We start from the raw sequence: 11978 nt of genomic DNA on the forward strand, positions 1-11978 counted from the left end.
TAAGTAAAGGATCTGGATACTTCGTCCACCGCTTTCAGCCAACCATCAGATTAAATGAAGCTGAGCTGTAAAACATGCTAAATTCATTCATCATAATGTTTCACTTTCACTTCATAGGTGCATCTTTTCTTCCTGATATTCAATTTTTAAGACACTTTAGCAGGGATTTAATTCCAACATATTCAGTCAGGATCAACAGGTCTTAATGTCAGGAAGTGACTTCTCTTGTGGAAAGTGTTGGTTTAAAGACTTAAAACTCGTCATCCCTCCCTGGTCTGAAAGGGTCTATCAGAGACGAGACTCCCCTGAACCTGAACCCAGCTGTGTGTCCCTCAGCAGTGCCCAGTCCAAGTCTCATCCTCTTCTGTTTAAAGGTGGATCCCCTGCTCCTGAACAGAGGTGAGCCGCTGTAATATTCACTTTTTAACAGGCGCTCCAGTTGAAAGTACTAATACAACACAGTAACACACTCTCATTCAAAACCTTGGCTTCCTTCAGTAAAAGTATGTGAGTATTATCAGCAACATGTACTGACAGTATGACAGTAAAAGTACTCAAATGTTCCTGTCAGTGTTTCTCTGTTATATCTGATGTTCTGGATTAATATTCCTATTATATTAATATTTTACTGCTGCAGATGTTTGAGCTCATTTTAACTCCTTTATATCCTGTTGGGTAGTTTAAACTTCAGCAATGCATCATGGTCTATAAGATCATCACATATTTCCAGTGAGAACCACGTATCTCTACACAGTCAGAAAAACAGCTTTTCAGCTTTCTGATGATGTTTTTCCAGCAGATCCAAGGGGGGTTTAAATAGTTTAGTAGTTAAACACGTCCCTGGTCAGAGCTGTGCAGCATAATAACATTTCAGATTCTGCAGAGCCACATCTCTCCTCTTTGAACCTTCAGATCTTATTGTTGCACTGCACTAACCGTCACACCGGAAGCTCTACTGGCAAAGATTGAAATAAATTCAGAATTTGGTGCAGAATTATTAACATGAACGTGTTCATGTTAATAATTTTGACTCTCAAACTGAAGCCTAATTTTAGATGCAGTTTGTTCTTAACAGTGCTAATATGTGGAAGTACTCAACCAAGTTCCTCGGCAGCTTCCTAGCAGGATGTTATTGGTCTTCTTCTTACTTGAGTGTGACGACGAGCTCCAAACTTTAAAGAAACTTTGGCGAGTTGATTCTGATTTATGGCTGCTAGTTTCTCCAGCAAGTTCTCAGTATAGAGACTACAAAGTTAATTTCCCTCCCTGGTGCTCTTATTCTCTGTCTAACAGAATTTATCAGAGAATAGACTTACCTGAACCTGGATCTGAACCCGGATCTGAACCCGGATGTGGATTTGAATGCAGCTGTGTGTCCTTGAGGAGTGACCAGTCAAAGGCTGTACCTCTAATGTTTAAAGATAGACTCCCCTCTCTTGAATTGAGGTATGCTGTTTAATTATTTATGCAGAATATTTCCCTCTCTAACATAAAGACATATGCAAATATTACATTTTTAAAAAGTGTACATTTATAAAAACAAGTCTACAAGTGTAAATTACAGAAGACTGCACAGAAATGCAGACTGTTCCACTGATTCACAGCGGAATCCGTACGATCAGCCCTTTAATGTCAGGGGAAACCATCAGATTCAATATTTTAATCAACACGTTAACTGAAACGACCTTTACCTTGTGTCTGTCTCTGTGTGGACAGACATAATGTGAGCTAACTCTTCATGATTCCTCCACAGAGTCCACCAGGAGAGCTCAGAGGTTCCCAGTGGTCAGTCTGCCCAGCAGCATCAAACACACCTGGACTCCATATTTATGGTCTGTACATGTACAACAACTACTTTCCATCTATTCTGTTCACAATAATCTCCACGCTGCACTTTTTAGACCAGTGGATTGTCAGTCTGTCCAACATGGATCTGATGTTTGGTTCCATGATTTGACTTTGATTGTGTCCTTCATATAATATTCTGTTCCAGCTGCTGGAGGAGAACATTGTCACTTTTGTGAAGAACGAGCTGAAGAGGATCCAGAAAACCTTAAATTCAGATTACCCAGAATGCTTAGAGAGTCAGAGGGAGGATGAGGAGGTGTTGGACGGTGAGGAGGAAGAGCAGAGGAGGAGCAGCAGAGAGGCATTTCTGAAGATCACACTGCACTTCCTGAGGAGAATGAAGCAGGAGGAGCTGGCTGAGCGTCTGCAGAGCAGTAAGAGGATTTCTCTAAAGATTTAACCTGCTGGATAAACTGGAGAGGTTTATATTTAAAAATTCCTGTTTACCTTCTGCGTTTGTTTTGTTTTGTCTCTTAATTTCCGGTTGCTATTAGAGAGATAGTCTTTATTGTCCACAGGGGAAATCTGCCTTCGGTCTGTCCACGGCCTCACAAACAGCAACAACAAGTTTCATTTAAGAATACTATAGCAGTAAGCACAAATCTTCTACTGTACTGGTTCAGTTTCCAGGCAAGATGCCTGTATCTACGTCCTGGTGGAAGCAGTGTGAAGGAGGGGTAGAGGGTCTGTGCTTTGCTTTTTGTGGATTTACTCTTAAGGTCTGATAGGTTGGGGGTGGAAAGGCCAATTATTTTTGATGGAGTGTGAATGACTCGGATAGGTTCTATTCTATTTGTGGTGGCAGTTAACATAATCAGTAAACGTGGAACAGTAGAGTAGAATGGGTTGGAGTTTGCTCTTGCACAGTTGGTGACAGGGGGCGACAGAGAGTGCTTTGAGTTTGCGGATGGCAGAAAGTCTCTGATGAAAGCCTTTCTGGATGTCAGTGGTGGGTTGGTCAAAGGTAGTTGTTGGTACACCATTGTGTGAGGTGGGGGATGGAGTCTTGGTAGGCTGAGGGAGAGTTATTGTAATTTAGGAGTGCAAGTACGGCAGTGTCATTGGAGTATTTGAAGTATGTGGTGACAGGTGAGGGAGGTACGCCGTCATTGGTGCAGAGGGTGAACAGGAAGGGTGAGCTGGTTTTAATGGTGATGGTTGAAGATTTTGCCCTAACTAGCCCAACTGATTGTGGCCTGTTACAGGAAGCTGTGAATCCAGTGGATGAGGGGCGGGGGGACGTGGAGGTGGTGGAGTTTCCCGATCACCTGATGGTGCTGGATTGTCTTAAATGCAGAACTGAAGTCTATGAGAAGGAGTCTGGCATAATTACCGGGTATTTCCAGGTGTGGCAGGGATGGAGAGAGTACAGGAGGCATACCACCGCATCCTCAGTACCCCTATTAGCTTTGTAACTGATATGGGTCCAGTTGTGGTCTGACGGCTGGGAGGAGGGTTTTTTGCATGAGTGCTTTTGTGTGTCTGAGCAGTTAACTCTGTGAGACCTTGAGTAAATTATGTTCATGTCCTCAGCAAATGATGTGGGATTGGTTATTGCAGCCAACTTGGATTTTAGTTCTTGTCCTGTGAGTGTTTTATTTTTTGAAATGTTTGGGTATCTTTTAGCATTTATGATTGGAATGGCTGTGTCGATGCAGATCAAGATGAGGACTGTTATAAGAGAGACCTTTTCCTCCAGGTCACCCCCAAAATATTCCAGTCTGTGTAGTGCTGAACATCCAAACATGTCCGACGCTGTAGGTCTCAGGCTTGTGACGTTTGAGTACCTGCTTGTAGTGCAGAAGCAGGAAGATCATGTTGTAGTCTGCAAAACCAAGTGGTGAGCCGGTGAGCTCGAGATGTAAGTGAACATAATAGTGCAGAGTGTTCCCCTTCCTCTTCAGAATGTCCACAAGCCATAGGCACCGGAGCCTCAGGATACGTTGCTGCAAATTCCATCAATGCTAGCAACTAGTTGGGCTGCAGCCTTGGTGTTGGTGCTGGGTGGGATATAACACAGCTGTGTGAAATTCTCTTGAAAGGTGAAACACAGATGGTGTCAACATCTCCATATTCTGCATACAGATCTGGCCATGGATTTTGATGTTCTTACACCATCTGTTATTGATGTACATGCAGACACCTCCATCCCGCTCTCTTCCCGACTCCTGCGTTCGGTCTGCCCTGAAGATGGTGAAGTTATCGAGGTGTACCTTGCTGTCAGGGACAGCCTGGTATATACATCTCCCTTCTTACCTCTTTTCCTTTGTCGGATTTCTCCTGGGATGGCTCCTGGTGGTTTGATCTTACAGAGCATGGAGGACCAGAGCACAATTCACAATACATTGGTATTAAAATACTGGAATAATTCACAATTAATGGATTGCTGCAACACTTGTATTGTGAATTGTCCCCTATTACATAGGTTGTTGCTTGACTACTGATAATTTCTTCCCACCGATCTTCTGCAGGACAGGCGCCATATTATGCTTGCGCACATGGTAATAGTTGGTCTGAAGGATGCTACTTCCACTTGTGCAACGGTCCTCCTTGTTAACAAAGCCTGGTCAGAATATCTGACTCCACCCACAAAGTCTTGAACAAACTTGCGTCTTGCATCTGTCGATGTCTGCACTTCTGAAAGTTTGTTGAAGTGATGAGCGCAAAGCAGGAAGTAGCGTGAAATTGTCAAAACCCAGCTAGAAGACAGATCTCCGACAAACCAAATATTTATAACAATACACCTTACTTAATTTCTATTTGGGATGGGGGGGGGGGGTTCATGTGGAGAGTACACTCAAAGATCTTACTTGTACTTTCAGAATCTCCTGTCATGTGCCAGTTTAACCTCAAATCCAACCTGAAGAAGAAGTTCCAGTGTGTGTTTGAGGGGATTGTTAAAGCAGGAAACCGAACCCTTCTGAACCAGATCTACACAGAGCTCTACATCACAGAGGGAGGGACTGCAGAGGTCAATGATGAACATGAGGTCAGACAGATTGAAACAGCATCCAGGAAACCAGCCAGACCAGAAACAACCATCAGACAAGAAGACATCTTTAAAGGCTCACCTGGAAGAGATGAACCAATCAGAACAGTGATGACAAAGGGAGTGGCTGGCATTGGGAAAACAGTCTTAACACAGAAGTTCACTCTGGACTGGGCTGAAGACAAAGCCAACAAGGACATACAGTTCACATTTCCATTCACTTTCAGAGAGCTGAATGTGCTGAAAGAGAAAAAGTACAGCTTGGTGGAACTTGTTCATCACTTCTTTCCTGAAACCAAAGAAGCAGGAATCTGCAGGTTTGAAGAGTTCCAGGTTGTGTTCATCTTTGACGGTCTGGATGAGTGTCGACTTCCTCTGGACTTCCACAACAATGAGGTCCTGACTGATGTTACAGAGTCCACCTCAGTGGATGTGCTGCTGACAAACCTCATCAGGGGGAACCTGCTTCCCTCTGCTCGCCTCTGGATAACCACACGACCTGCAGCAGCCAATCAGATCCCTCCTGAGTGTGTTGACATGGCAACAGAGGTCAGAGGGTTCAATGACGTACAGAAGGAGGAGTACTTCTGGAAGAGGTTCACAAATGAGAAGCTAGCCAGCAGAATCATCTCCCACATCAAGACATCACGAAGCCTCCACATCATGTGCCACATCCCAGTCTTCTGCTGGATCACTGCTACAGTTCTGGAGGAGGTGTTGAAGACCAGAGAGGGAGGAGAGCTGCCCAAGACCCTGACTGAGATGTACATCCATTTCCTGGTGGTTCAGTCCAAACTGAAGAACATCAAGTATGATGGAGGAGCTGAGACAGATCCACACTGGAGTCCAGAGAGCAGGATGATGATTGAGTCTCTGGGAAAACTGGCTTTTGAGGAGCTGCAGAAAGGCAACCTGATCTTCTATGAATCAGACCTGACAGAGTGTGGCATCGATATCAGAGCAGCCTCAGTGTACTCAGGAGTGTTCACACAGATCTTTAAAGAGGAGAGAGGGCTGTACCAGGACAAGGTGTTCTGCTTCGTCCATCTGAGCGTTCAGGAGTTTCTGGCTGCTCTTCATGTCCATCTGACCTTCATCAACTCTGGTGTCAACCTGCTGGCAGAAGAACAAACACAGTTCTACCAGAGTGCTGTGGACCAGGCCTTACAGAGTCCAAATGGACACCTGGACTTGTTCCTTCGCTTCCTCCTGGGATTTTCACTGCAGACCAATCAGACTCTCCTACGAGGTCTGCTGACACAGACAGGAAGTAGCTCACAGACTAATGAGGAAACAGTCCAGTACATAAAGAAGAAGATTGAAGAGAACCCTTGTCCAGAAAGAAGCATCAATTTGTTCCACTGTTTGAATGAGCTGAAAGACCATTCTCTAGTGGAGGAGATCCAACAGTACTTAAGATCTGGTAGCCTCGCCACAGATCAACTCTCTCCGGCTCAGTGGTCAGCTCTGGTCTTCATCTTACTGTCTTCAGAAAAAGATCTGGACGTGTTTGACCTGAAGAAATATTCTGCTTCAGAGGAGGCTCTTCTGAGGCTGCTGCCAGTGGTCAAAGCCTCCAAGAAAGCTCTGTAAGTTTTGTTCATTTCAGATCGTGTTAAATGTGCTGTTAATGATTCAAATGTAAAAAAATCTCTTCTGCTCATTATTCCCTCTCCAGACTGAGTGGCTGTAACCTCTCAGAGAGAAGCTGTGAAGCTCTGTCCTCAGTTCTCAGCTCCCAGTCCTCTAGTCTGAGAGAGCTGGACCTGAGTAACAACAACCTGCAGGATTCAGGAGTGAAGCTGCTGTCCGCTGGACTTGAGAGTCCACACTGTACACTGGAAACTCTCAGGTCAGATCAGTTCTCTGTCTTCCCTGTATTGTTTTGAATTGGTTTTATTTATCTCAAGAGGTCGCAGTCACACAATTTAACTGCTGCAGAGATCTGGCATAAACTAGGGCCGGTACTTTTTCTGTAGTTTTAGTCCTGTTAGCCGACTCATACACTGACTGAACATAACTTAGAATTAAAGGCTTTGGTGATATACTTATTTATAAATGTATTGGGAACACAAACCTCATGACATAATTGAGATCAGTTAATCAGGGCTCGTCAATAAAACTCTATATATAAAAAATGTTCATGGAATTTGTTTTTATTTTTTGTTATGATTTTGAAACCACTTGCTGAAAAATTTGACTTGCTTAGCTGTAATACCAATAGGTAAATCAATTTACTGATGATATGCTTACATTAGATTAGGATTAGATTGATACCGCTTAAATACCTTTTACATTAAGGAAAACAATCCATCCAGCCCATATATATCCACCAATCACGGGGGGTCATGGTATTTTGTTATTTTACAACACAGGGTAAAACGAATAAAAATAAATATTTACATACCTATATACATCTACATGTATGCACCCAGAATTTAGTAATTCTGTAGGGCATTTTTTGAATCCGATCTATCGAATTTGACTACATTTGACCACCAAGGGTGATCCTGGATGTTGTGATGGAGCCAAATCTCTGGATAATGTACCCCATACTGAGTAGCAACCTCCACATGATTTAATGTTGGACATGGTCTTAAGCCTTCTCTAAATCTACAAAACACAAAACAAGTAGAATTGACACAACGCCAATGCCTTTCCCACTTCCTTAAAAATTAGTGACTTGTGTAACTGGAATACCAATAGGTAAAATAATATGCAGATGATGTGCTTTTTAAATTAGACTTAAACTTATACCTTCAATTATTTTGTGTTTGCAGGCTGTCAGGCTGTCTGATCACAGAGGAAGGTTGTGCTTTTCTGGCATCAGCTCTGAGCTCCAACCCCTCCCGTTTGAGAGAGCTGGACCTGACCTACAATCATTCAGGAGTCTCAGGAGGGAAACTGCTGTGTGCTGAACTTACACACTGCAGACTGGAAAATCTCAAGTATGAAGAGACACTATCAATAACTGTATAGACAATTACTGAGCATGACAACTTGGTTTTCCGACTTCCAATAACACCCACCCCTGTCTCTCTCTTTCAGCGTGGAGCCTGATGGGGTCCAGTGGTTGAAACCAGGATTGAGGAAGTGTAAGTGTGTTTTGGTTTGATTAAGGAAAACAAAACCTATAAAGTTGGATTTTCAAAAGCAGATAGCATTTAACACATTTTGTATGGGTCCAAATGTGAGAGGGGCAAGGCAGCATAGATCCCAGTACAAGCGATAGCCATACTGCTGCCTTTACTATTAACATTATGTAAGTGAAATTAATCAGGGTGGTAAAGTCGACCAAACTGCTTAAGACGCAAAAAATGACACATGTCAACCAGCAGGTGCCGCTGTAATTAAGGTAAATGTGTTTTACCTTAATTATGCTCATAACTCCCATGTAGTATGTCGCACAATCAAAAACCTTAGATTCATGCATTCTAAGAATTGAGCTATATATATAGGCTATGCCCATTTTTGTCTGTTATTATTTTTCTGCAAAATGTTTGAAACCCACTTTTTTGAACTCTTCCTTGGTGGTGATGTATTTAGAAAATTGTAGTAGAACAAACACTGCATACAGTTTGCTGCTGATTCCCCCTTTAATACCAGACACACATTGGGGCCTCAGGAAAGAGGACTATTAACACCATCCCTGCCAGGTTCTGCAAAAGATTCTTCCCCTGAGCTGTCAGACTTTTAAATACACCCACCACACACACTCACCTGGACTTATCCCCATACTCTGCTGCTTCCCCACTACACACAGACTTGTTTATTGATCTTGCACTACTGTACGTATCTCAAACTACGCAAACGTTGTCCATTCAATATAAATGTTTACATACTTTTATTACTCCATCAACTGTCCAGCTTTTGAGACGGTGGCATAACGTTCTTCCAATTAAGGAGTATCAGACGTCTAGCAAATAACATAGAAAATGCTATAGCCTATAGAAAATGTAATCCCCCTTGGACTACACCAAACAATGCAATCACCGCCAAACCTGACTAAGGAATGTTAAACTCCTTCTTTTCCTGTTCAAACTAAATAAAGTGCCCTTCCATAAAATGGTCCGTCACACACTTGATCCCTCTCATATGCTATAGCTGAAAAGATGGTTCTATGAGAGCAGTAGCAAAGTAGACGTTTGCCAGAGTTGTGAAAGTAACAAAAAGTTGTTTGCGTTTAAAATGGGTTCTAAACTGATCAATCAGGGATGTTCGTGCAGTAGCGTTTATTTTGGGGTAGTGGGGCACAGATTAGAGTGAAGGCACACCGGGTTACATGACTGCTGTACTGTGATACACCAACCTGGACATTCATCATCCAATTTTTATTCCAAATAAAGGTAGTTGTGCATTTATTGTGAATTTATTTAACTCCTTAAAACAAGATTAAAGAATAAAGACGGGGATTGCTTGGAATAAAAATTTAAATCTAAGCGTTATAGTATTGTTTCTTTTTTTTTTACAGAATTGATCCTTCCAGCGAGTGACAAGGGGGGAGGGTCAACCATCTCTCCATATCCTGCTTGGTGTTATTGCGTGCCGTTTAAAAATTAGTGTCGAACAGATCCCCCCCGTACTTGTCAGTGACACAAACACCCAAATAAGTAAAGCCATCCTTACTAACAGAAAAATGGAAGCTCTGGAAGGACATTTGGTGTGCTTTATCGTGTTTGGGGAATAGAACACTTTTGGTTAAATTCAACTTAAATCCTGACCCCCGCCCGAACAGATATAAGATCAAGAGCAACTGAAGTACATGGATCCAAAAGAAGGGAGAAGATAATTCGCATAGAACGATAATTTGTGTACATGTGTGTGCTTTATCGCAGTATTGTGATAAAAATTATTTTAATTATTAAAATAATTTTGATCATCGAAAGAATACATAAATTATAAAGACACTGTTTCCTTTGGGTTATGGTTAAAACAGGAAATCATATCTCTGATTAACACAAAACCTGAGCCACTACATGAAAACTTAAAATAGCTTTTAAATAGACAAGGGTGGCCTTAAATGGGACACACACAGCAGACAACAAAAATTCTACATGTCATAATCAAGATAAAAGCGTTTCATAAGGTGTCGCACATTCAAATGCCGTATATATATTCGCCTTGTGTTCCCTGAATTTGGCTGCAACTTGTAATATAGGCCACGGCACCTTTTTGATTTTCGCCAATAATTGTTTTCGCCAAATCGCAAAATGTCTGAAACCTACATTTTCAAACTGCTCCTAGGCGGTGTGTCCAATCGGTACTAAACTTTGCAACATATCTCCACATAGCCCAGTCCAGTTAACACGAAATTAGGCCCAATCCTTTCCCATGCCCCCCTAGGGCCGTGTCCAAATTCAAGAAATGTGCTAAGATTATTTTTCCAAACTAGTCTTTTGAATTAAATGCTTTCCAAAATCTGCTGCTCTCAACCTGCGTCTTTTATCGTGCCAGTGGGACTGCAGGTCCGACTTGCATCCCCTGGGCCGCCAGGGCGCAGCTTGCCCCAGGGGCTTAGGCCATGTTGAGATCTGCTCGCAGGTCTGGTTAGTCAGTTTTCACTTGACTTTTGGGATGATTTTCACAATAACAATCCAACCTTTCTATGTTGTTCTCTCCATCAGATTTCTGTGAACTCTCACTGGACCCAAACACAGCACACAAATTCCTCAAACTGTCTGAAAACAACAAAAAGGTGACCGATCTGAGAAAGGAGCACCCGTATCCTGACCACCCGGAGAGATTTGACTACTGGCCTCAGGTGCTGTGTGAAAGCGCTCTGACTGGTCGCTGTTACTGGGAGGTGGAGTGGGTAGGAAAGGTTTATATCGCAGTGAGTTACAGAGGAATAGGACGGAGTGGAGACCGCGATGGCTCCAAGTTTGGAGGGAATGATCAGTCCTGGTGTCTGAGCTGCACTGATGGAGGATACAACGCCTGGCACAATAACAGTGGGACACTCATCCCCTCCTCCTCGGTCTCTAACAGAGTAGCAGTGTATCTGGACTATGCTGCTGGCTCTCTGTCCTTCTACAGAGTCTCCTGTGACACTCTGATCCACCTCCACACCTTCAGCACCACATTCACTGAACCTCTTTATCCTGGCTTTGGCTATGGAGTGAAGTTTAACTCCTCTGCCTTTCTGTGCCAGCTGTAGAGCATTAGCATGGGCAGAATCAATACTGTGGTTCCAGACTGTTCAGCTGATGGAGGTCCGACCGGGTCTGTTCCAGTCTTGGTAAGCTTGTGACATGTAAAGAGTCTAATCTGAAGTCTTCAGGTCCAGTCGTTCTCGCTGGTCGTCTGCCTCCAGAGCTGTCTTACCTGCACAGAAATGATATCTTAAGTTTATTATTATTATTATTTAAAGGCTCAGTTAGTGTTCATGTTTGTTTAAAATAGCTGCAGGAGGGGCCTCCGAGGCCTGTAAACCGTGTCCTCTCTGGACGACCTGGAGAACAAATTGTGTAGTCAGAAATCTTCATCTTGCTATCAACGAAATGTGCAATAAATCCTAACAGTCGTTTTGAACATTAATGTACATTTTAATTTGGGAGGGTTTTGCTTGTACACATGTAAGTTGCATTTAGATCTCTTAAAACTTTTACCTGTAAAATAAGTTTATGTAATACCGACACTGTTCTGATGTAATACCGACACTGTTCTGATGAATGTACACCAGAGGGGACGGCAGTCAGTAGCAGAGTAAATTATCATTATAAGATTACTGTTGTTATTTAATGTTTGGACAAGCATTTGGTAACCTGTCTGCAGCAGGTCTGCAGTTTATGTATTTATGTGTTTTTTTATTACTTACTATGTATTTATTGTGAACTCCTTCAACACTTACTGTGTATTTATCATGTATCTTACTAAGTACTTTGCAAATGTTATGTATTTATTTATTATTTATTACGTACTGTTTCATGTAGCTCCTGTGGTCATTTTATCTTATTTTCTTTGTGTTTGTTTTTGTTCTGTAAATATTAATGTTTCTGTAAAGCAGTGGCTGTCTGTGAAGAGCACCGTACAAATAAAGTTTACTCACTCAAACTTTCAACGTGCTTTAAATGAACTATGTTGAGCGACACTGGTGAAAACAAGCGTTTCAGAAAGCACCACCTTCTCCATCAGGACAGGT

General features: G+C 42.5%; 1 protein-coding gene across 1 annotated transcript; it reads left to right on the plus strand.

Moving 5' to 3' along the window:
- Window positions 1–260: 260 nt before the first annotated feature.
- LOC119900166 (NLR family CARD domain-containing protein 3-like) lies at window positions 261–11894 on the plus strand. The gene is made up of 10 exons (XM_038714925.1): window positions 261–399; window positions 1294–1446; window positions 1754–1832; window positions 1994–2222; window positions 2568–2576; window positions 4671–6426; window positions 6516–6689; window positions 7618–7785; window positions 7886–7932; window positions 10462–11894. Exons 2-10 carry the CDS (start codon window positions 1412–1414, stop codon window positions 10992–10994), a joined length of 3030 nt encoding a protein of 1009 aa, XP_038570853.1. The 5' UTR covers window positions 261–399; window positions 1294–1411; the 3' UTR covers window positions 10995–11894.
- The last annotated feature ends 84 nt before the right edge of the window (window positions 11895–11978 follow it).

The sequence above is a fragment of the Micropterus salmoides genome, unplaced genomic scaffold, assembly GCF_014851395.1.
Source record: "Micropterus salmoides isolate LMB-PRFRI ecotype aquatic unplaced genomic scaffold, ASM1485139v1 Ms_hic_scaffold_1289, whole genome shotgun sequence".
Classification (NCBI taxonomy): domain Eukaryota; kingdom Metazoa; phylum Chordata; class Actinopteri; order Centrarchiformes; family Centrarchidae; genus Micropterus; species Micropterus salmoides.